The sequence below is a fragment of the Platichthys flesus genome, chromosome 18 (assembly GCF_949316205.1).
Source record: "Platichthys flesus chromosome 18, fPlaFle2.1, whole genome shotgun sequence".
Classification (NCBI taxonomy): domain Eukaryota; kingdom Metazoa; phylum Chordata; class Actinopteri; order Pleuronectiformes; family Pleuronectidae; genus Platichthys; species Platichthys flesus.
The window spans coordinates 4388656-4413617 of NC_084962.1; the positions used below are offsets into that span (position 1 = coordinate 4388656).

At 40.5% G+C, this 24962-nt stretch overlaps 2 protein-coding genes across 5 annotated transcripts in view; one reads left to right on the top strand and one right to left on the bottom strand.

Moving 5' to 3' along the window:
- The window catches only part of cd2ap (CD2-associated protein), a 54313-nt gene extending 52874 nt beyond the window's left edge, over positions 1-1439 (bottom strand). For 2 of the 4 annotated variants that reach the window (XM_062410797.1, XM_062410795.1), the window contains exon 1: positions 1100-1439. In XM_062410797.1, coding sequence (XP_062266781.1) covers positions 1100-1103 — 4 coding nt within the window. In that variant the 5' untranslated portion in view covers positions 1104-1439. The remainder of the gene's footprint in view (positions 1-1099) is intronic. The other 2 variants (XM_062410796.1, XM_062410794.1) reach the window with 1 other exon arrangement.
- Positions 1440-16020: 14581 nt separating this feature from the next.
- tnfrsf21 (tumor necrosis factor receptor superfamily, member 21) overlaps positions 16021-24962 on the top strand; it is a 39872-nt gene continuing 30930 nt past the window's right edge. Inside the window, exons 1-2 of the mRNA XM_062412052.1 lie at positions 16021-16605; positions 24277-24952. Of these exons, the coding sequence (XP_062268036.1) occupies positions 16579-16605; positions 24277-24952 (703 nt within the window). The 5' untranslated portion in view covers positions 16021-16578. The remainder of the gene's footprint in view (positions 16606-24276; positions 24953-24962) is intronic.

Genomic DNA, 24962 nt, shown 5'->3' on the forward strand with positions numbered 1-24962 from the left:
CTTCTCCTAGATTGTAACTCTGGTATTCAAGACCGAGTGCAAGCAGCAGTTTGACAAGAGTTCATGCACAACAGCTATATTTCCAGCAGCTTCTCTTCTCTCTGTCTGCAGTTTTACACCTCCGAGGGCCGATCGGAGCTGTGAAAACCTGTTTTGCAACATAGCGGGTTTCTTGAACAAGTCCTACGACATACAAACCACACAACCCACAGACGGCAAACTGAGTGAGACACAGTAAGCAAGATGTCACAAGATACAGTAACAGAAGGTTTGCATTGCTATTTCAGGCCTGAGATCAGAGTGGTTCCTCTGCATGACCACAACCTGTGTGACAGCAAGCCGCCTCCACCCACTGCCGACTCTCATGTTGGGTTATCAACGACACAGTTCCCAGGTTTGACAGTGACAGGGACCTGAATCTGTGATGCTGCCATTCCATCACTTGGACAATCAGATTAACCTTGGGTCACAGGTCAGAATCAGACACGTGGTTCATTCTGGTCCAGTGATAAGTGAGGTCAAGCAAGGCATGTTTGGGTTTGGGTGTGGGAAACTTGCAGTGAAACGTCAGAGTCATGGAAAGAATGTCAGTCACGACACAGTGAGCTAAATAAAACGTATCTGTTCCTTGCGTGGGCCAAGACAAACGGGGGGAAGTGGATCCAAGCCATCGGAAGAAGTTAAGTCGGGAGTTTTCCTGTCCTGTGGAGTTATTTAAGTTAAAAACCCACAGGCAGCAGGGAAATGGAGTGTTCCGCTCCAGGCTCCTCCAGGACCCTGAGTGTTTCTGCAGAGGCCGTGTTGACATCAGCTCTGTGGTGGCTCGTGTTCACATTAGCTAGAAATGCAGCCAGAACCAGGGATGGAGGCGGCGTTTTCCACTTAACCAGGCGGCTAGCTCGCTAGGCTACACGGCTAGCCTGCTAACTTCCAACACCTTGCTGTCAGAAAGCGCAGAGCACGGTCCAAGACGCCGACGCTGGGCTCTACCGCTTCTCTCGGGTTCGCCTGGTTTAAATGCGTTGAGCAAGGAATACGGGGTGGGGGGAGGCAGGCGGCGGACAGAAACAACACAAGCGCCACATCATGGAAAACTTACCCATTCCTGCCCTTCGCACCGCCTCGCTATCAGACGCTGGGAATCGCGCGTCCAGCCGCTCCGCTGCTAGCTAGCGACTAGCCAGGTAGCTAGGTCCAAACACCCGCAAGGTGAGTTCGTATCGAGTCGCCGGAGATAAAGACGTCAAATGAGCCGTGGATCCATTCGCCCTTGTCCCAGCAGCAGCAGCAGCAGCAGCAGCAGCAGCAGCTCCGCCCGCCTCCTGACTTCTCTCGGCGGTGCTTCAAGATTACTGTGCAGGAAGTTGAGCAGGAGTCTCCACCTTTCTTGGACCGGGCTCCTCCGCCGTCTGCCGCCTGCTGCCGCCTCAGAAACACCGGAGAGAAGCAGGAAACTTCGCGATGCTTCAGGCGGGACAGTCCCGCGAGAGGAATGTTGACCCCCCTGTTTAATTATTGGCCCAGTCAGCAGGTACAGTAACTGTGTGTCTGAGTGTACACACACACGCACACACATATCTGCTCCCAACTTTAGTGACACTTATTGATTATTTTGTATTATTAGCCATTGGAGTTGTATGGAAATTGAATCCACTCTACATAATCACCAATAACACATTTTCGTTATTATTTATGCACAGTAAGGCACATTGTTATTTTCAAATACAAGGAGACAGCCAAAATTAATGAATCCACCCATCAAATTTTATTTGTACAGTCCACATTCACAAATCACAATTCGTCCCATAGGGCTTACCAAGGTATGACATCCTCGGTCTTCCACCCTCATAAAGAGTAAGAAAAACTACCAAAATAAGATCTGTTAACAGGGGAATGAAACCTCAGAGAGAGCCACATATGAGAGATCTCCCAGGACGAACAGAAGTGCAATATAGAAGTATTTATAACCTTGATCAGAAGAAACAATTTGTAACATAATGGAAAAGTGTGTCAATGTTTAAAGTATGTATTCATAAGCAAATGTTGGGCTGAATAGAGCAGCCTTGACAAATTAATTGAGGAGTTATATCAGTAATTGTAGAGTAAGTGAGTAGGCGTAAACACAAAGGATAATTCATAAAATGAAATTCTAAATAAATCAATAAAAATAAGCATTAATTACCATAGGTGTTCAACTATAATTATGTGTTTTGAGGTGTGATCGATTTTAAAATACAACTGAGAGCCAACCACAACTTGTAGGCGACTGTATGTAAAACGGACGTAGATGTTTCACCCACCTGACTGATAGTGTGGTTGTTTACATGTTGTAGATGGTGAGAGTGGATTTTTCAAGCTGCTTTGATGGTTCCCTAAAAGAAAACTGTTCCAAAGCCCAGGAGCCAAAGAGGCCCCTCAACCAGCTGATACACCAGGCTAAGATATGACACGATAGGATATGAAACACTCAGTACGCTACGATATGATATGATAGGATACACTATGATACGTTATGATACGCTACAATATAATATGATATGATACACTACGCTACGATACGGTATGATACACTACCCTCCGATGCGATAAGATGCCATACAATATGATACACTCATATTGATAACGTATTTCATTTTCTGCAGTGGTATTGTCTTTTGCACGCTCTGTCTTCATGTTCTTGCACTCATTGTGTTTTGTTATGTCTGTTGTGTGGTCAGATACTTGCATTTGTACCTCTGCTGTGTATCATGTCATATTGTGTCGTACTCTTTGTGTGTTCTTTGTATATGTGGGTCTATGTGCACGTGTTTGTACAGGTGTACATGTTGTTATTGTTGTGTTGCTGTTGTTGTTGTATATGCTATTGCTGCCACAGTGACTGTGTACTGCTGTTGTATTGGTATGGTTACTATCATGTTTGAATGTATATTGTGTTGTGTTGTATACTACATGTACTGTGCTATTTTTGTGTACTGTCTAACAATAACATTACCATCATCAGTACTAGGGGGAGAGTGTGGCCTAGGGGATAGGCAAGAAGGTTGCCGGTTCGAATCCCACTCTATCCCATCTGCATGCCTAAGTGTCCTTGGCAAGATACTGAACCCCTAAATGGCCCCTCATAAATGCTAAGTGTTCTAAAAATGTAAGTCGCTTTGGATAAAAGCGTCAGCTAAATGACATGTAATGTAATGTAAAGTACTATTACCATCATCTTGCCATCTACCTATTTATCTTGTGTTTCAGTTTACTCTTCTACCTCAATATTTTTTATTTTTTTATTTTATTCTATTGTATTGTATTTTATTGTATTCAAATATACCGGCTGCTATGACGACTTAATTTCCCTTCAGGGATGAATAAAGTAATCTATCACTACAAAACAATATAATACAACTCAACACAATACAATACTATAGGATATGATACAATAAAATAATTATATGATATAATAAAATCAATACACTATGAACACGTTAACCTACAAATCAAAATGTTGGATACAACGATAGAATGTGATATAATGGAATATGAAACCACATGATACAATATGTTATGACAGTACGATACCACAGCATGATATGCTACTTTATGATACGGTTTATTTTATTTTAGCTGGCTTAGATCTGCAACTACAAACAGATATATTAAAACAGGAAACTATAAAGAAAGGCATAAACTGTACTCAATTATCATAATCGTGAAAAATAGAACATCAGTGGGACTTTCTGTAGATCAATAAAAAAACAAATGTCAGCTGAGGCTACAGCCCATGGTGCAGCTTCTTACACGTTTCACAATAACCATCTTACATGATATCAAGAGCTAGCATCAAGGAAAAAGAACCATACATAATTACCATCTCTTTTGTCCTCAGTATTTCTGCTTGACGCAACGAGTTTTGAAAAGGTCTAAAATAAGAACAATAGGTTCAAGATGCCGTGAGAAATAGCTCCACCACACCCCAAACAACGTGAGCGCCAGGAAGGAAATTAAGTGAAACCTGCTGTACATATACACACATATATGACTAATAATGATTTAAACAAAAAATAACAAATACTATCACACATTTTAATTTAAACAAATACAATTAATCAATTAATCAAACAATATATGTCGTAAAGTTATAATGACATCCCTATTAACTCCTTATTAATACTGAAACATGTTGATATTAAAACGTCTCATCGTGTTTATCTAACTCACTAGTTTCTGGCTTCAGGTGTGAAAACTTTTAAGTTTTTAAATCCTAAAAACAAAAACTGTACTCCAATCGTTTATACAGGGCAACGAGTCTGTCTACAATGGGCACGGTGCCCACTCTGGATTGCACCGCAGAATGAATTGTCAAAAAAGAGGAAGTAGTCGAGGCCAAATTCATCTTGACAAGGGTCATTTAAGCAACAATGTCAACAGAGAAACGTGAACACAAATTCTATGCAAATCTGTTGGACCGCATATGAACACACACTAACACAAACACACAGAGAGAGAGAGGGAGAGAGAGCTTGGCTCATTGTTTGATTGTATGAATGACACAGTGGGAAAAAGGCCATCCAAGTGCATTATGGAAACCCACAGCTGTGGCCATTTGCTCTGGGAAACATCTGGGAAATTCTCTTTTGACGGCACATTTGTCAAAAGAGAATTTTGTCTATCAATTAATCCTAAACCTAAACTCAGCTACAAGTCATTTGAATGTCTGGTTCTTAGTCTTCCACGCCAATCCAGGAACCACCAACAGCCACCAACAGCCAATCATATTTGCCGTAGTTTACCGTGCTCCCAGGGCTTATACTGAATTTTTAAAGGAATTCCCTGAGTTTTTATCAAACTTAGTCCTAAAGACCGATAAAATTATTATTGTTGGTGACTTTAATATTCATGTTGATAATAATAAAGATTGCCTTAGCGTAGCATTTATTTCAATACTAGACTCTATTGGTTTCAGTCAGTGTGTGCAAAAACCTACTCATTGTGGTAACCACACACTTGACCTTGTATTATCGTACGGTGTCGCAATTGAAAATTTAACAGTACTTCCGCGCAATCCAGTTCTATCAGACCATAATTTAATAACCTTTGATTTTTCAATAACTGAATATATGCCACTAATAAAAAATTAATTTTCTAGATGTCTACCTGATAGTGCTGTAGCTAAATTTAAGGAAATAATCCCAATTACATTTAAACCCGTATTAGCAGTAGATATAAACAACAAATTCTTTAAAACCCTGAGCTCCATTGAGATCGACCACCTCGTCGATAGCTCTGCAGACTCATTACGATTAACATTAGACTCAATAGCGCCTCTAAAAAAGAAAAATGTCAAACATAGTAAATTAGCTCCGTGGTATAATTCCCAGACAAATGAGTTAAAACAATTATCAAGAAAACTAGAAAGGAAGTGGCGCTCCAGCAACAATGTTGAAAACCTCATAGACTGGAAGAATAGTGTTAAAGAATATAAAAAGGCTCTCCACAAAGTAAGAGCCGCCTACTATTCAAAACTAATAGAAGAGAATAAAAATAACCCCAGGTTTCTCTTCTGCACTGTAGCCAGGCTGACAGAGAGTCACACCTCCACCGAACCCAGTATTCCTCCATCCCTAAATAGCAATATCTTTATGACCTTTTTTAATGATAAAATTCAAACTATTAGAAATAAAATCAACCATCTCCTGCCCTCAATTGGCACTAATACCCTCCCAACAACAGAGATCTCAGAAACGGCTGAGAATCCTACCCATTACTTAGACAGCTTCTCTCTGATCACCCGTGATCAGTTTACCAAATTAATCTCAGGTTCTAAACCAACAACCTGTATCTTAGATCCCATTCCTACCAACTTACTTAAAGACATTCTGCCCCTAATTGAGAGTTCGTTACTTAACATTATCAATCTGTCATTATCATCAGGTTATGTACCACAGTCTTTTAAAATAGCTGTCATCAAACCCCTACTCAAAAAACCCACCCTAGACCCAGAGGTTTTAGCCAATTACAGACCAATATCTAACCTCTCCTTCATTTCTAAAATCTTAGAAAAAGTGGTAGCCAATCAGCTGTGTGAGTTTCTCCAGGAAAATAATATATATGAAGACTTTCAATCGGGGTTTAGAGCCAATCACAGTACAGAGACAGCCTTGGCAAAAGTCACTAATGACCTTTTAATAGCCTCAGATCAGGGACTTGTGTCTGTCCTCGTTCTGTTAGATCTCAGTGCAGCATTCGACACAATTGACCATCAAATTTTATTACAAAGACTAAAACAGTTAATTAACATTAATGGAACCGCCCTTAACTGGTTTAAATCGTATTTTTCTGATCGCTCCCAATTTGTGCAAATTAATGATGAGTCATCCGTGCGCACCAAAGTTAATCATGGTGTTCCACAGGGCTCTGTGCTCGGCCCAATTTTATTCTCATTATATATGCTTCCACTAGGAAACATTATCAGGACACACTCGGTAAATTTCCACTGCTATGCGGATGACACCCAGTTATATTTGTCAACAAAACCTGAACAAAGTAATCAATTAACTAAACTTCGAACATGTCTCAAGGACATAAAAACCTGGATGACCCGCAATTTTCTCTTATTAAACTCAGACAAAACAGAGGTTATAATACTTGGCCCCAAACACCTTAGAGATGCATTATCTAATGATATAGCTGCGCTAGACGACATTGCCCTTGCTTCCAATGAAACAGTCAGGAACTTGGGAGTGATCTTCGATCCTGATTTATCCTTTAATAGTCACTTAAAACAAATTTCTACGACTGCTTTTTTCCACTTGCGTAATATTTCAAAAATTAGACATGTCCTTTCACAAAAAGATGCAGAAAAACTAGTCCACGCCTTTGTTACATCGAGACTGGACTATTGTAATTCATTATTATCAGGCTCCAGCAGGAAGTCGTTAAAGACTCTACAGCTTGTCCAAAATGCTGCAGCACGTGTCCTGACGAGAACAAAGAGAAGAGAGCACATTTCTCCAATATTAGCATCGCTACACTGGCTTCCAGTTAAATCTAGAATAGAATTTAAAATTCTCCTCCTCACCTTCAAGGCCCTTAATAATATAGCGGCTTTATACCTTAAAGAGCTGTTAATACCTTATAAACCCACTAGAGCACTCCGCTCCCAGAATTCAAGCCTACTTGTCGTCCCTAAATTCTCTAAAAGTAGAGTAGGAGCCAGAGCTTTTAGCCATCAAGCCCCTCGGCTGTGGAATAATCTACCACTTTCAGTTCGGGAGGCAGTCACCATCTGTTCGTTTAAAAGTAGGCTCAAAACCTTCCTTTTTGATAAAGCTTATAGTTAGAGCTAATTAGTGCGCCAGAACATTACTTGTTCTATTTTATGACACATGACACACGGAGCTTCTCTTTCCAGCTTCTCCTTCCTCTTCTCCATCCCTATCCCCCTTCCCCGGAATCCCTTTGCTTTATCACCCGCAGATCCAGGGCCTCTGTGGCCGCACCATGGATTACGGTTTGTGGATCGCGCACCGGGGGTCGCGGTGTTGGATCCAGTGTGGCGGATTCTGAGTCATGTGGGCTGATCGTGGTGCTGGTGGCGGACCCTGTGTCGCGTTGGCATTGGGCACGGGCGGTGGACCAGGACCGCAGTGGTGGCTTGTGATGGGTCCTCCTGGTGGGCGGCGGTGGACGGTGACTGAGGACTGAAGTGGCGTCTGGTCTGGATGGTGGATCGTGGTCTAGATGGTTGCTGAGCATGGACTGTGCTTCATCAATGCTGCTAGAGACTTTGATTATTGATGATGTTCTCCTGCACGTGGCATCTATTGCACTTCTGTCCGTCCTGGGAGAGGGATCCCTCACATGTGGCTCTCTCTGAGGTTTCTACATATTTTTACCCTGTTAAAAAGGGTTTTTTGTAGTTTTTCCTTACTCTTGCTGAGGGTTAAGGACAGAGGATGTCACACCCTGTTAAAGCCCTATGAGATGAATTGTAATTTGTGAATATGGGCTATACAAATAAAATTTGATTGATTGATTGATTGATTTGTTGTCAACATTCACACTCTTATTCTTCAGGTTCTGACGTGAATAAAAATCCACAAAGTTCAATGTGGATAATTTATTTCTAAATATTGAAGATAACAGAGACACGTTTAGCCGCTGAATCATATTTTAATGATGTCTCAGACATCATTCCTGAAAAGAGCTCTGAAATTAACCCAAGTTACAATAGTGGGGATGACAGCCGTCAGCTGAACATGATGAAATGTGTAAAACCTGTCTACATGCAGGAAAAACATGATATTCTACATTCTGGAAGAAATCTGAAGGAGTTTGTAATCATTTTTATTCATACTTTCCCCGATTGCAAGAAGATTGTGTAGTTTGAAGCTACTGCAATTGGAAATAGGAAACACAAACATGTTTTTTAAAGAGCCCTGTAATACCCACACATACTTTTTTAAATAAATTATCCTTTTATTAGTGTAAACTTATTTCATGGAGAGCATCCTATTAAATCCCAATTTATATACTTATTAATTTGTTAGTGTACATTTTATTCTTGGGTGATTCCTTATCTTGTTTAGTTTTTCTGAGAAGTTTCACCAGAAGATGTGTGAAGTAGCCTGCAACGAATACATTTCAAATTTAATAGATATAATTGACTGCATATTGTTCAACATATTTAGAGAGATATTAATGCAAATAATCCATTGATATTGACAAATATCTGTCTTACATATAAGCGTCGCCGTTTATTTTCTTTGTATTTGGATCGACCTACTTAGTTTTGTTCTTCATGTGTCTCTACAAGGCTCATCAGTAACGGTCTCTGTGTAGAAGAGCCACAGTCAAAGAGCCCTTGGGAAGAGACACTCGCAGTGAGGGGAGCAGCTGTTAGAAGTGTCACAGTGTGAGAAGATTTCCTCTTGACTGTCTTGTGAATGTCTGAGCAAGCAAAGGCAAAGACAAATGAGCTGAAGATAGAAGATGATGCGGCCTGTAACCTTTTACAGACAAACACATGCGATTGGCAGTCACTGGAATGACTGCCAATCTCTTACATGTATGTAGTTTTATCAGCTGTATGTTAAAGGTTCAGTCACTCGTGTACAAAACCCACCACCTGTTGCTCAGTGTTGTGTACTCCAGAGCCACCTAGTGGGTAAAATCTGAAACTGCATTCCTTTTTCTTTTCTGCATTTTGACACTGCTTGTATAATTCAGAGCTTAACAAATGAAACACTTCTACAGGCCACACTGACAGGTTGAGCTGTACTATTATTTAAAACCTCCAGTCTATTGTGGGAATGAATGAAAAACAAAACATAAGTATGTTAGATCCGTCATTTTAACAATGCTATTAAAAAAATGAATCGATGTAAGGAAGCATAAAAAATGTGATAAAACACAACTTTCAGAATTAATAATGTGTATACAAACATTTCATGAACAGCTTATAAGACAGGAAAATGTAGTGGTCTTATACTATCTCTTTATCATGTATTTGCCAACAACTACAACAGGTCCTGTGTATCCTATTAATTGGAGGTAGGTACGTAACCAGATAATGAGTCTAGTTGTATACATTTAATCAAATAAAGCATGTCCTTATTCTGTGAGGCCAAAGCCTGTTCTAGCACAGACCGAGCACTTACATGCTTTATACTTATACTCATAATCATACAAATAATACAATATAAAAGTATAAAAATGTCTCTGTGTGTGTTAGTGCGCATGTGTTATGTGTTTTATGAGCAGCAAAAACTAGCAACTAGTGATTTTCATATTTGTGGAGTGACGTTTGATGTACTTGCAGTAACCATGTTTTTCCAACAGAGGTCAGGCTAACCATAGTATACGATTAGCAATTTGACCTTAATTACTTTTCTTTCTCATTTGTAATGATAATAATAATAACAGTGATAATTATGATACCAATAATAAATAACAACAATAATAATATGAACGTAATGTATCATAATAAAGCCATGTTATTGTTGTTTTTGAATTATTATTATTATCAGTAGTAGAAATAACAAAATATAACCTTATGGAGTAACATTTTGCATGAGCAGCTAGCTTCTCCTTTTTACCTCTTTCCATTTGTTGCTCTGCTGGTTGTTTGCCAGCAGGATCACACATAACTACAATACAGACCTCAGTGAATGGAGGGGAAGTGGGCCAAGATAGAGCCTATCAAATAAACATAAACCTTACAAGGGCATTTTTTTTACATTTTCACTACTTTTAAGTGAATAATTCATGGGAAACAAATCAGTTATATTTGGAGGGCCTTACAGGTGCAAGTCCAAATTATTACTATATTCAGTGAACTTAAATGTGGTTTAACAAGGGAACTGGCTGGCCTTGATGGAGCTAGAGCTCTACTGAGTGCTATAGTTTAATAAAATCTATCATTCAGTTTCCAGGTCATGCTGTTGTGCACACTGGCTCACAATGGCCATGACTTAGTTGGAATCGACTAGAAGAGAGCCATTGTTATGGTAAATGCTGCTTGTTATTTGTCCTTTCACACATTTTAGTACACAATCCCTAACTTCTAACGTGCACAAACTTGAAAAGGTCGCCCTATGCATTAAGAAGCACAAGCTGTTCTCGGGGCAGTCCTGTGACATAACTGTTTACAATAGTACATTCCCATGGTTCATATTTCAAACATTTAGCTACGTCCTCAAATCTGGCCTTTTCCCAGGGCCCTGCTTAAAAATGACATGCCAAAAATGAATAAAGTATATCTCTATATATCTCTATAACAATATGAACTCTTTGATTCATCTTGGTATTTATACAAAGGAAACATGTCTAAAATAAAACAAGAGTTGCAACCTGGTTTATTGAACACAATAGTTCAGCTGACGGAATTCTGGAGACCATCCCTGGTGGATGGGAAGTGTCTCCTCTCCTTTGTTGGACATTTGGTTTGGAGAATGGTCTGTTACCAGGGGACTCCACGTGACAGCTGCTGCTGAAGCCTCAAAACAACAAGCATCACTCTGACCATCCGATGAATTGTGGGTTTTTCTGAGGAGGGGGTCCTTGAAACAACTTGGTTCACACACAAACCTCTATAGGGAACCTTCTTTTATAGATGCCCCTGAAAGGCGGCTGCATATGTAACAACAGCAGAAGTAGACAAGATACACAAATGAAAGTGGGAGATGGATATCTTAAATAAATGTAGATATTTTAATAGTTTTCAAATGTCTCCATACTGGTGAAACCCAGCTAAAGGACACTTTATGTTGTCGGGCTGACCATCCATCTCAATCTTGTGAACACAATATCTCCAGAATGCTTCAGGGAAATTTCCTCCTATTCTGCACAAATCTTCAATTAAACTCAAGGAGGAACTGAATAGATTTTGGTGGTCAAAGGTCAAAGTTCAAGGTTGCTGTGACCCTACAAAACACATTTTTGCCTTGCAAATGCAACATCTCAGCACCGCCATGAGAATTGTCTTCAAACTCAGTACAAACGTTCAGTTGGATCAAAAGACGAACTGATTATATGTTGGGTTTGAAAGAACAGCATTCAAGGTCAGAGTGACCTTGAAACTTCTGAAGACTCTTAAAGACGATAGTAGTTATCAAGTTATCACAAGTTGTCACTTGGACTCAAACAAGAACCAATTTTGATTTCAGTGGTCAAAGGTCACAGTAATCTCATATTGTTGTGAATGCCTTATGTCAGGTACACATGGAGGGTCTGAAACTGCACTGGTTAGCAGAAGCAAACAACCACAGGGCAGTACTTCTGGAGATAAAGAGTGAATGAGATGAGTAGTTACTTTACCTTGTATCGCTATTTCCTTATCTCTATTATCTAACCTCTTTTTACCAGTGTCTTAATGAAAACTATGAAAATAAAAGACCCCTGACGTATCCTTTAAAAAGCAACATCAACAGCAGTGATTAAAATATCTGCCCAGTTGCATGTTTGTGTGAAGGCTGCGCTGCTGTTTGTGGTATGTTTACGCTGGCTTAGAGGATTTGGGCTTTGTGTTTGTGTGTTTGCGTCTGATTAAAGAGGGAGTCGTAAAACCACAACAGCAGTGAGCGTCGACACACTCATGCGTGGAAGCATACGCTCTTCCTTTGCTCACTTTTTCATGTTTTTCGCATACACACACACACAATCTTTCAAACACACAGACTAATCCCCTTTCCCTGTTTTTACACAAGCTCTATATAAAGCGACTCCAGTGAGTGTAACTACAGGATTTGTGAGTGTGTGCGTGTGTGGCCCGAGAGCTACTCAGGCTGCTTTGCCAACTGAACGTCAGCTCTGCAGCATCAGCCTGCTGCACTGTTGGTCAGGACATGTGCAGAGTATCTTAAGCATCCTGCGCTCTGGTGTCGCACTTTCTCCGCCTTCCTTAGACACTCCTCTATACATCAGGGCCTAATATTGGAGAATCCACCTCATTCTTAACTTTCATGGATTTACACTTATTCACCCGACTAACCCACTGATATCCCCCACCCCACTAGCAAAAGCAAAGCAGCATGTTTCGTCCCTTTATCTCTTCCCCCTCTCCCTCCCTTTTCTCTTTATCTGTGCCCACTGTTTCCCGCGCCACGTGCAGGGCAGATGGTGCACTGCTCCTTCATCTGCTGCTGCTATTTGCAGCAACGTCTGAGGCTGCAATGGGGCCAGCATGTTCGTACCCAGACTGTTTACCAACGCCCCGCCTGATGGGCCACATCTCCACTCGTGTGGTGTCTGGGTATCTCGACACCTGGTCGGTAACCAGATAGATGACAGCTTGACTTCTCGGAACAGATGACTGAGTTTCTGGCTCCAGCCTTCATGTTTGCTCCACTGACACATATGGGACAGTGACTCACACATTTGGTAACTGATTGAAAGACCAGACCAGCAGAAACCTGAGCCAACTGCAGGTGGCTGTTATTGTGTCTTGGATCATCACTTAAAACTGTTAACACCACAGATGCTGCTTGTTTTTATCTTTTCTTTTCTACCAAGTCATCATGTCTGCATATCAGAATACATGTATATCCATATAACTGCTCCAAAAGTATGTCTGCAAGCTGCATGGCTTAACCCCTTGGTAAAATAATACTACTTTGATGAAGAAAGAGTTCAACATTTTATTAAACAAGATGAAAGTGTTTCATGTGTTACACTTTTAAGAACATATCAAAGGAGGGAATTGTTTCAAATTTGGTAAGAAGGATCAGTTGGACTCAAAGATGAATTGATAAGATTTTTGTGGTCAAAGGTAAAAGACCTTCAAAGAAGGTCACTATGAAGTAGTTATTTTCGTTGTTCAATTGCTGTTTGGTAACTCACTAACACACAGACCTTGTTAGGATTTGGAAAAATTCCTATTTGTTGAAATAGTAAAATGACATAATAATATGAAAAGAGACCGGAGTTTAATTTCTGTGTACCTATTTTTTTTCACATTTTGTTATTTTTTTGGACCTTTTTCCTTTTTTTTATTTTTAGGTAAAAAAAAGCAACTTAGTGAGCTTTGGTCAGCAAAAAAAATGTAATAATGGATGCAGATTAAAGACAATAGACAACTGTACAATGTATCCCATTGCAATCTGTTGCATCTGTTGACAGGAAATCAGAGCAAACTGTAAGAAGTAATTATAATTCCCTTTTACCTTTTAAATGGATAGACTTACTAAAGACAGTGAACTAAAAGAGCATTCGAGGAGCTAATGGGATGTTATCTGACATCTGCTAGTGGCTGGACATTTCATCAAAACCCAAACTGAGGAAGACCATCTTCTGCTATGTTTTAAAAATAAACATAGCAAGGCTTGCTATTTCTCCATTTAATGCTCAACAAATTAAAGTGGCTGACTAAATTTCATGTTGAAAACGTACTCAATGAGAAGAGTGTTCATATTCTCATCTAGAAAGAGGAATAATTTCTTTCCCCAAAAGTCGTAAAGTTCCGGTTAATGGTAGAGTGCCATCGAAAGGGAACTGATTTTGGTTTTTAGTCAAACGCAAGACAAAACAAATTTCAATCTCCGCTGTTAAATTCTGAACGGTTTGAGAAACCAACAACACCCTCCAACCTCTTTTACACCTTACCATGCTCAAGCTTGTTGTGTTTTTTCTGCTTAACCAGAAACTACAAACATCTTTCTCACAGCTGCATCATGCTGCTTGATGCTGCTTCACAAAAGCAGTTTTTTAGCCCTCAGGCATATATTTGATTCGTAGAGCTCACTAGTCTGTTTATTGATCATTAGATTCAGTGTTTTGGTTCAGTCGTCCTCTCATCAACCCCGTTTTCTGCCCAACACATCACGTGGTAGACGGACTAAATTAAGAATTATAGTGGTGAAGATAGGGAAGCATTGAGAGATCAAAATTACAGACATTTCATTCAGCACTGAATGAATGGGTTCCCATTCATTGTGTTCTTTACTGCTTGTTATGCTGCCCTCAAGTGGCCAAATATGTCATCTATTGCAATTTTACAGCATCAGTAAAAGTGACATCATAGCATTTCTGCCCCCTTTAAGTTGGACTTTAGAAATTCAGGATATAATGACTAGTGGTTAAAAATTGACCAGTTTTCCAGTTAAAGTGAAATCCCAAATACTGTTGTCTTGTTCACTTTCGAACAATGAAATGACAACAGTAGCATTTGACATTACAGTAGGTCAAAGGGCAGTTCATTGCATCTATGTTCCTCCCAGGGATAAAAGTGAACTCCTTTCCACAGCGGAGGCAAATAAGTTTGGCAGGCTGTTGGTGAAGCTATTACTTCTTAGAGCAAGGGGTATGTTGACTTCCATTACTGAGAACAGCAAAGTGCGTTTAGAACACTGTGATGCTGACATTTGTGGGACACTGGTTAAAAACTTAGAATTTCAGAATTGAAAGCGGAATGTGATTATTTTGAGGAGGTCTTGCTTATTTGTGTACATCAGCCATAATCATCAATGCAAAAGGCTCAGACAGAGAAGGATGATTGCATGGGAACTCTTACTGGTCTATGCACAACCATAAATACTGTTTGATTTCCATTTACACAAGTTAAATGACACAGAGAATGAAAACTACAAAGTGTGCATAAATAAATCCAAAGCTTGTTCATGAAATCTAGCCCCACATATTTGAACCCTAATATTCTACTTGGAGAGAACCCCGGAGAGCACAGGCCATCTTGTAAAAACACAGGCTACTTCAGATCGTTTTATCAGCGTATGACCTTTATTGATTTTATAAAATGAAGCTCATCAATGTGATTTATACGTGTGTCCAGAAGACTTCAGCTTATGGTTTGGTTATAAAACTCAGCTGTAATACAATGTACAATGGTTAGATAAAGTACAGAAAATAGATATAATGGAGAAGATAACTTGTTTATGTGTAAGTCAAATCACATCTCCTGGTCGAACTTAACACTGAAGCTGGGGGTCAAACTAATACCATCCAAGGTGACTATCTGGTCAGACAGAGTTTTCTCTGAGTTCTGGGTCATCCAGGCCTTAATGTAATTGAGACATTCCTGAGGTTGAACAAAGTGATGAAATTCATCAGGCTTCATAGATATGCAGCTGGGTGTCATCTGCGTAATAATGGAAGTGAACGCGGTGCTATCTGATGAGGCTGCCTAAAGGGAGCATATATAAGGTGAACAGTATCGGTCCAAGGGGAGAACCTTGCAGAACTCCATGACTAACTTGTGCTTGCATGGAGTAGTCATTGTTTATCAATCTATCATTCTATCTATCTATCGTTCTGTCTATCTATCATTCTATCTTACTATCTATCCATCCATCCATCCTCATTTCTATCCATCTATCTATCTATTTGTCATCCAACCACACATTTGCATATCTACTTATCTCAAAATACTGATAATAATAATAATAGGAATTACTCTAAACCCTGTTTAAAGGTGTAATTTCCCCCTTTTTTCTTTGGTTATTTCGTATCTTTGTTGTATGTACATATACATGAAATAACTCAAGACCAAATAGGTCTAAAATGGGGACAACAGTAAAACACATGTTGCATACGCCACAGTCCATACACATGCCCCCCTCTATCTCTAGATGCAGCTGGGGTCCTACACACGTGCGTTGCTCTTCCCGGCGCCGCCATTGGCTGCGTCGCGTCATCAGCTTCCCCCGTCCGAGTCTATACGTCACCGCGGCTGTAGCGGTGAGCTCCGCAGAGCCGCACAGACACAGAGGAGGAAGCCGCGCAGCGCTGAGACCAGCCCGGACAGCGCAGGACAAAACGGGGAGAGGCGGTGGTCCTACAGTGGCCCTCATCCGTCAGTGCTATGGCACACATCGCGGCGCTCCGCGTGAACCAGGCCCTCGTGCGGGACTACCTGAGACCGATACCCGCGCACCTGGCGCCGCAGACCGGTGTGAGACACTGCGGTAGAGCCTGACGCCGCATCAGCTGCTCTCCTCCAGCAAGCCGAGGAGGAGGAGGAGGAAGGAGGAGGAGAAGGAGGAGGAGGATGATGAGAAACATCTACTGATGAGAAGTGTTTCTCCAGCAGACAACTCCGACAAGGACCTCAGCATCCTTGTCTCTTAAACCAGGACCATGTCTGCCATGTGTGTGTCGGTGGTGGTGAGTAACCCGCACCTCATTTCATTCACCCTGGCTCTTCGTCTGTATTCTCATCCAGCAGGTTTCCCTCTTTTAAAGGGCCAGTGCCTGTTTTTCTCGTCCTCCCCCGTCCCAGACTGAAGTTTGAATCAACTATCTTAACAAATGTTTCCAAGTCTGACTGTATCATAAACCCAAGACAGGCAGATTTATTTATTCTCCTCATGATTCAACATCTCATCAGTGTAAATCATTCCTTTCTGTGGGTGAGCACTCCAGTGGAAGGATGGAGAAAGAGATGGGACTCAGCAGCCTATTGTTTACCCTGTGAACAACTGGGAATGTCAGTCAATGCAGATTATTATCTGGAGACTGTAACAACAAAGACATGGTCAGATTTCACAAGTAAACAAGCAAGGGAGAGAAAATAATTTAGCTTCATTTAGTTTATTTAGATAAATAAGAAATCAAATCCTGATGCACATTTTCTTTTTTTTTAAGGGAAAAGGAATATTTTATTATGATATCATTAGATATTCCTGCATTGTTTTATTTTGTATAAATTACTCAATAATCATTTAGTGTCAATAATGGATTTTTTCATGCCAGTATAGTCACTATGTTGTGATCTGTGCTGACATAGTTGTGTCAGTAGCTGCTAGAGATCAAAGTCTCACCATCCTCCGTGAGTCAGACGAGGCTCAGGCACGAAGCCTGTCCCTTTGTCTTCTCACAAAGCAGGAGGGCCCTGGCCAAGTCGAGCTGTGACTTAAGTAAACAGAGGGTCAAGTCTGGCTGTTGACGTCCAATCAGGATTCTCAGTGTCTAGCGGGCGTCTCATTCTCTTTTAAGGACTTTTTAATGGAATTTTTAAGGTTTGAGTTTGTTTTGTTTTTGGCATTGAGAAAAGAAAAATTGGATTATCTTCAAAATGGATTTGAATTTGTTGTCAAACTGTCGATGCATCAACAAAGCATTTCCTCAGGGTGATAACTATGCAGAGAGCTTTGGCATGTGGGGTTTAGTTTCACTTAAATTTATAACAAAGTTTGTTTACGGCCACACATTTATTTTTACAACTGATCGCCCCCTGTTGTTGAGCTGCAGAGCTGGTCATGAACCCGCACACTGTCGCTCATCCCCCGATCACCACTGCACAGACCCTGGCTAAAAATATGCCATCAGTACATATAAGATAGCCACATGTGTATCTCGTATATTTATGCTTCATATCTGGATAGTGGAGACATGTCGTTCATCTTTATACACAGTCTATACTGCTGACTGAGAACCACAGCGGATGATTGAGGTTTAGGTGTAGGCTTCTTCTGCAGTCATTCAAAGGGTCAATGAATGTTATCATATCCATATACTTGTTTACAGAGGGTCCGTCTGCAGGCATCCTTTAGAGTTGCGTTAAAATTGTGTGTGTCCATAGATATCACACTTTTTGTGGCAAAAGTAAAAAAAACTCCTTAAAGAATAGATTGTGATACTTGTGGATCACCTCCCGTAATCGTGCCACGGCATATATGAAATATGTTCATTCAAAGGAAAGTCGGTGAGGGCCATTTAAGTTCACACTTGATGCACTATTTAGTTGCAACACAAACACAACACAAAAATAGTAATCAACTTAAACCACTGGCTATGTTCAATCTGTTTCATCTGCAGTATCTGCTTTACACACTTTGAAGATACATAACCTGCTGTAATTTCAAATACACTCGCTTTACCAATACAATGTATGGACATATTTCCAAACCGGGGAGCCTAAAGGCTGTGGAGACCAGTGTTTGGATGAGCTCAGGTCCTCCTGGTACGTCCTGCCTCAGTCATTAACCTCTACACAAATAACCATCGCTGCCTATTGTCAGTGATAAATTCAGCGCGACTGAATCCAAACAGAGTCTCTCTCTGTGAGCTGAGATGAGGAAGAGACAAGGACACACAGCAACAGGTGCTGCTGTGCTGCCAGGCATTTGGGTTGACATGTGTGTGTATTTGTGTAGGGGGAGGGGTAAGTGCACATAGGAGGGCATGTGTGTATTTTGTGATATTTCATCTGCTAGTGTGTGCATGTCTGTGTCTGTGTGTGTGTTTATGGTGAGCCCTACTTTAATTGAATAGTAATTGCGGCTTAATGTCTTCTACCACACACACGCATACACAAACATCCCACCTAGAACCAAATATTTGTATACACAAATCCCTTTAGGTAACACATGGGTTTCAACTAGGGCTGTGCAATTAGACGAATAAATTAATAATCGTTGTCCAAAATAATCGTGATTAGGATTTTTTCCATAATCGAGCAGTCCTTTTTTCAACACACTTGCACTCACAAACACATGCACAGGCACAGAACCATCTCAAACTCCTGTCAGGCCTCTGTCCACTTCCCGCTTTGTGGTTCAGTTTGTTGCTAAGCATTGATCACATGTCTTGTCACAGGATGAGTTCAGTTTGTGTTGCCGTGCCGTTTGGTGCAGCTTCATATCACAAGTCTGTCAGACCGACAGCTCTGGATTTTGACAGCTTATATGTGGTGGCAGGCAGGTGTCTTGCAACGTGCGTGTGAACCGCTTATTTTAAGATGTGAAAACGCTAAAATGTGCTTCTGCTCATTATCTCAAGTTTCATTTGCCCTCTGTGGGGCAATCGCTACTGATTGTTTGTGCTGATTACCCAATAATCTATCAAACTAATTACTTAATCCTTTTTGTGATATTTATATAAACTGTAATTATATAATGCAATGATATAAAATGAAGCAGCAGGTTGACAGCAGCAAAGAATTAGTAAAAAACACCAACAGAACACAATACAAAACCACTATAAAAGGATATTGTAGCTATTTAGAATTCTGGAATCTACATTTCCCATAATACAAATCCAGCATGTCGCTCTCCATGACAACAGAAATTGAGCTGGATGTTGTGGATCCCCTCTTTAAACTGCAGTTCCTGTCATGGACACTAGACACTAATTTCAACATTTGAAATAATGTGTTGCGAAATGAAAAGCAAAATTTGTCTTTACTTTGTATTTCTACCTTTGAGAGCCTACTTTTGCTAAAGTGTACGATTTTTTTAAGTAATAGTTTAAGCCTTGATGGCTTGATTGACAGGTGTGTCAGCCTGCCACCTTCAGTGATGGTGGTTGCTGCCTGTTCACCTCACCTCAGCTCTACCTGGGCCCAGCTCAACATATTGAGAAATTTAAATGTTGTAGTTCTAGGATCTGAGAGTAGTCAGATATCATATGTTTTTTGTACGATCTACAAAAATGCTATCCCTGCTGTGTCTCTGGACCGACCTTCTTGCTGCTGCTGGAGGTAGTATTACAGGCCTTTTGCGGGGGTGAGGTGTTTGTTTCATTATGTGTGTGTTTGCGTGCGTGCATGCTATGGGTGGATAAGCTCAACAACAAGTACCTGCCCTGCAGTGGTGCCACTCTGTTGCCATTGAGATGAAAACAAGAGCTGTCTGACCAGTGACCACCCAAGGTCTCCACCCTTAGATCTCTTCCTTTACCCTGTGATCTGTTTCTTTACTCCGTCACACACACACACTGTAAAATGCAACTTAATATTGTGTTTCCGCCCAAGTAGATGCAGGCGTGTACGTAACCTTCTGGTGCTGCAGGGTTTGATGGTTTTGGCGAACAGACCACAAAGGTTCAGCACAAGTTAACCTCTGTTACCATCTCCGTGAACAATCACAGTTACAAAACAATAACTTGTCGATAAAATTACTTTCAAGGCACACACTAGATAAACACTGTCTGTATTACAATGACATTGTAGCTCTTAATGATAATACATTTAAATTAGCAGTTCAATTCTCCCTCATTAAGTTTGTATCATCATAAATGTACATATATATGTTTATTGGATTGAGAGCGTAAATCACTATTAAGAAAAATATCAACCACAAGCTCTGTAGCCCTTCACTTTCCTCAGTTGAAAGTTATAAAGTTTCTGTCTGAGCTAGCTAGCTTGACGTACTGAGACAAAATGGATTGATTCGTAAGAATTTGGTGTCCGATGTATAGACTTGCACAACAGTCTTCTACCAAGTAGAATACCAATAATGCATCATGAATTACTGTCAAATTCAAGTAGGTACACAGAACCTCATATCACCTGCCACACACACAGGTGGCTTTGTTTCAAACACACAAAGTATCACAGGGGTTATAAGGTGGTAAACTCGTTCAAGACAGATTATCTGTCGCAAAAGCAACATATAAAATGTCCATGTTTCAAACTCTACACCCCTAGATGGCTCTCTCCAAGCCCAAGATAACTGACATGACGTCCAGTTTATTTTTTAATCTAGAAGGCATCGTTCAAACACTGATCTTCATTTGTAACAAAACACAACACACCTTTCACCATGTGTCTGCCAGGGGCAGAGTGTTGGTTCTCATCCCTGTTGCTGCACCATTGTTTCCTAGTCACTGGTTCAGGAGCCTACACAGTGGCTGGTGGAACTCAGGTTTATGGGCAGTGCAGCAAGATTGAGAGACAATGCTGGCATAATAAAGAGGAAAGCTGGCAGTACTTAGGCCGAAAATTTACTCATGCACTGCTGATCTGAAGTGGCTCTGCAGTGGCTATAGACAGTGTCGGTTGTCCTAGTGGTAAATGCAGGGACAGATGTGATTGTGTATTTGTGTTTGTTGGTACAACCATTGAAAGACACACACTCAGACCAGTTGTGAACGTTCGTTTTCTTGCTGTTATCTTACCTCACTCCCTCCCTGACATGCCGAATAGCAGCCGTTGCAGTAATTATCTTCATTGGCTTAAAACCTTTTCTACAGACGAGCCAGGTCATCTGAGATCAGTCTGCGCCCAGACTAGCTTCATCACAAGATGAGATGAAAATAGCTCTTTCGCATGTTTCTATTCTATGAACTATAGCACATGTAAGCTTGGTGTATACAGCTCTTTATTTAGTGGAACATATAACATCAAACATAAAAACATATATCATTGGGAAATCTTAACATTACATTAATAATGTTCAATCTATGAATCTGTTTAGTAGCCAGAAGTATTTTCTTGGTACACGTAATCTATACGTGATTCTAACCTTTAATGTCATTGAGACTATTGGCAAAGAGCCAAAAAGTGTACTAATCATTTAAACGTTTTTCATTTTCTTATCATCATTACATGAACATTATTTTGAACATTCTTTGGTATTAAATATATTAAGTGGAAGCTACTATGACTTGTTTGGTAACTGATTCCCACTAGAGTAAATGTTTTATTAATGTCATACCATAATAACTGTTCATAACACATATTTCCTTTAGGTATAATTGTTTCCTCTTGTGTTAGCGTTGCTCTATTTTGAGAGGTCTGATCAGTAACCAGATTGAATATAATGCTTATATATCGGCTAACACTAATAGTTCTGTCACAGACAGGTGCATGTGTCAAACTAGTAAAACCCAAGCATTCGTAATGAAGGACATTTTTTGTTTACTATTAGCAGCTGGGTAGTATATTTTAATGAGCCTGTTTCTCCAGAGAAAAACATATCCGTGCCATGGGTAAATGTACGAAAGGTTTCTTTTTTAATAAAGCATAACCTCCCTCCCTGATCCACACATTAAATTGTGAGCAGTAGACCTGGATTATGGGGTAGTTCAGGGCATTACATTTTACAAACAAGCAGAAAGAGCCACAGGGGCACCATCCATTGTCCCATAACAGGCAGAATGTTCCCATTTAGGGCTGTGGGCACCTCCCACCAATGTTTTCACTTTGAACCTTGATGTGAATGAATGCATTGATAGTGTCCGATTATGAACAGCACGTGAAGAACATTGTCTGATGTTTATGGATGAGGTTCTGAGAATGAACACAATGAGCCAAATTGGTGGTGTGGTGAAAGGACAATGGAGTGCAAGAAGAATGGGCAGCCTTATCCCTATTTGTAGAGTTATTCTTCCTTTCTCTCTAATTACGAGTTTTGTATGTCATGCTTTCTCTAAAAACCTAAATGATCTTATTTGTTTGTATGCAGTGGATTTCATTCAAACCATGAATTACAAATAATTTAGAGACATCGTAACAAAGTAAACAGGAGTTCATATGTGTGGCCCATTTATGCCCAATCCAATCTCGCCTCTCTTAGGAAATGGAATGCACTGGTATGACGTGGGGATAACCCTGTACGTTTTGTGTTTTGATCAGTAGAAAAATTAACTACAATTCCAAGTATCAGATTTCTCTTAAAATTCAGAATTGGAAAATTCCAGGAAATAATTGAATAATTTATGAAATTTATTGTCTAACTTTGCAAGCGCTGTTCCACATGTCTCATGATGAAAATATTTGAAATACTGTTTAGATTTTATGTTTTTGCAAAACCACTGCATATTATTTGTGATTTAGCCAATAAAACGTAATATTACATGTTAAATTTTCCTTCACAAATTGCAGTGGAAAAACTAATTTTAAATTTCTCCAAACTAATTGTTAAACATGAGAAATAAAGAATGCCTTGTAGCATTATTGGAGACAGTCCTCCATCAGTCAGACAGCCTGATATCGTTTCCCTGATGTGATACACAAAGTGTGTGTGTGACGTTAGGCATGTGTGGCCTATTCCCCTAAACCCAGTGAGATGTTGGCTTCCCAGCATAGGTGAGAGGGGGGGCCTGAAAAAAGTTATAGAAAGCCAACTTTATGTGTCTGTGTTAAATTCTTAGTTGTGGTTGTACAGTGAGTTAGACACTTAACCTTTATGGACAGGGTGAGTCAGACAATTGAGTAAATGCAATTATGTTGGGTTAACTGGGGATCTGATAGAGGAAATTCTCCCATAAATCCCATCAAAGCAGCTTCATACTAAACGACCACATGCGGTGTGTTGAAAATGTGACCTACAAGAACCATTGTAACATGACACACTGCACACCCGGCTATGAATTTGGTGACTCCACATTGGCCTGGGTGTTTAAGGCTGACTCACTGTTGGTCAGGAAACCCTTTTGGATTTGATGATGTCATGCTGTAGTTTTGTGTGTGTGTGTTAATGTGTGACTAGAAGTGTATAAACCCAACCTCAAACATTACTATGGGTAAATTGGGCGAATATGGGGTTGCGATATGGCGCTCTTGGACCCTCTGGCTGTGGTGGTATCTTAACAGCTACTGCCATTGTCTGGATAATTCACTTTAAAAGACCTGCTGACTTTGGTCTGCTCTTGACTCTTTATCCATTACTACACTTGAGCAAAAAAATTACTTGATCCTATATTTTGTGTGCTTAATGTCTTAGAACTTGTAAATGATACTCAGAAGCATTTATGACCCTTACGATAATTTCGGAAATGTTGTTTTAATTGACCTGTTCTTTATCTTTGAATGAAATCTCCTAAGACAATGTGAAGTAATGAATGGCCTGGGGGCCAAATTTGACCATCCAACAGAAATACCTAGATTCCAGTGAAAATGTATATTTTCCCTTACCTTATATTATTTGCCTACAAACATCCACACTAGTTGCTATCAATCTGCAGAAATAAGATTACAAAATGCTTTCTTAATATTTTCTAATGCAACAGGACTCAAACCATAAATGAAGCACACCAGGTGGCAGCCAGTCAGTAGTTGCTTTGCCCAGTATACCTTTAATATATTACTGTTTCTTTCTCTTCTCCACTCAGCTCTTATATACAGTGGTGATTGACATCTCAGCCCGAGTTTTGACCACAAAAAGCCCTGCTGACCAGCTCGTCCTATCTCCCCGTCACTACCAGCATACAGACCCCGGCTCAGGCACACAGCTGGTCTGCGACAAGTGCCCGGCTGGCACCTACGTTTCCTTACACTGCTCCCCCACAGCTGTGAGGGAGTGCAGCCCGTGTCCTGACGGCACCTTCACACGGGGCGAGAATGGAGTCCAGCAATGCCATCGCTGTCGGGTTCCGTGCCCTACAGGCTTTTTTGAGAAAGCCAGCTGCACGACCATCCAGGACCGTATATGCGTTTGTCCACCCAACAGCTACTTGTCGGTGGATAGTGCAGAGTGTAAACCACACTCACTGTGCCCTGTGGGGACAAGGGTAAAAAAACGAGGCAGCTCAACAGAGAATGTGGTCTGTAAAGCATGTACCAAGGGGACTTTTTCAGATGTGCGTTCGAGTTTGGTGAAGTGCCGAACCCACACAGACTGCCAGGGCCAGGGGCTGGTGCTGCTCACACCAGGGACTAGAGAGACAGATAACGTTTGTGGAACGTCCTCTTTATCTTCATCTGTTTTGACCTCGCCTGGGCCTTCACAGGATGTGCTTGAACGCCAAACTTCTTCGTTTTTGTCCCTGAATGGACCTGCACATGAAGGTGAGAGCAA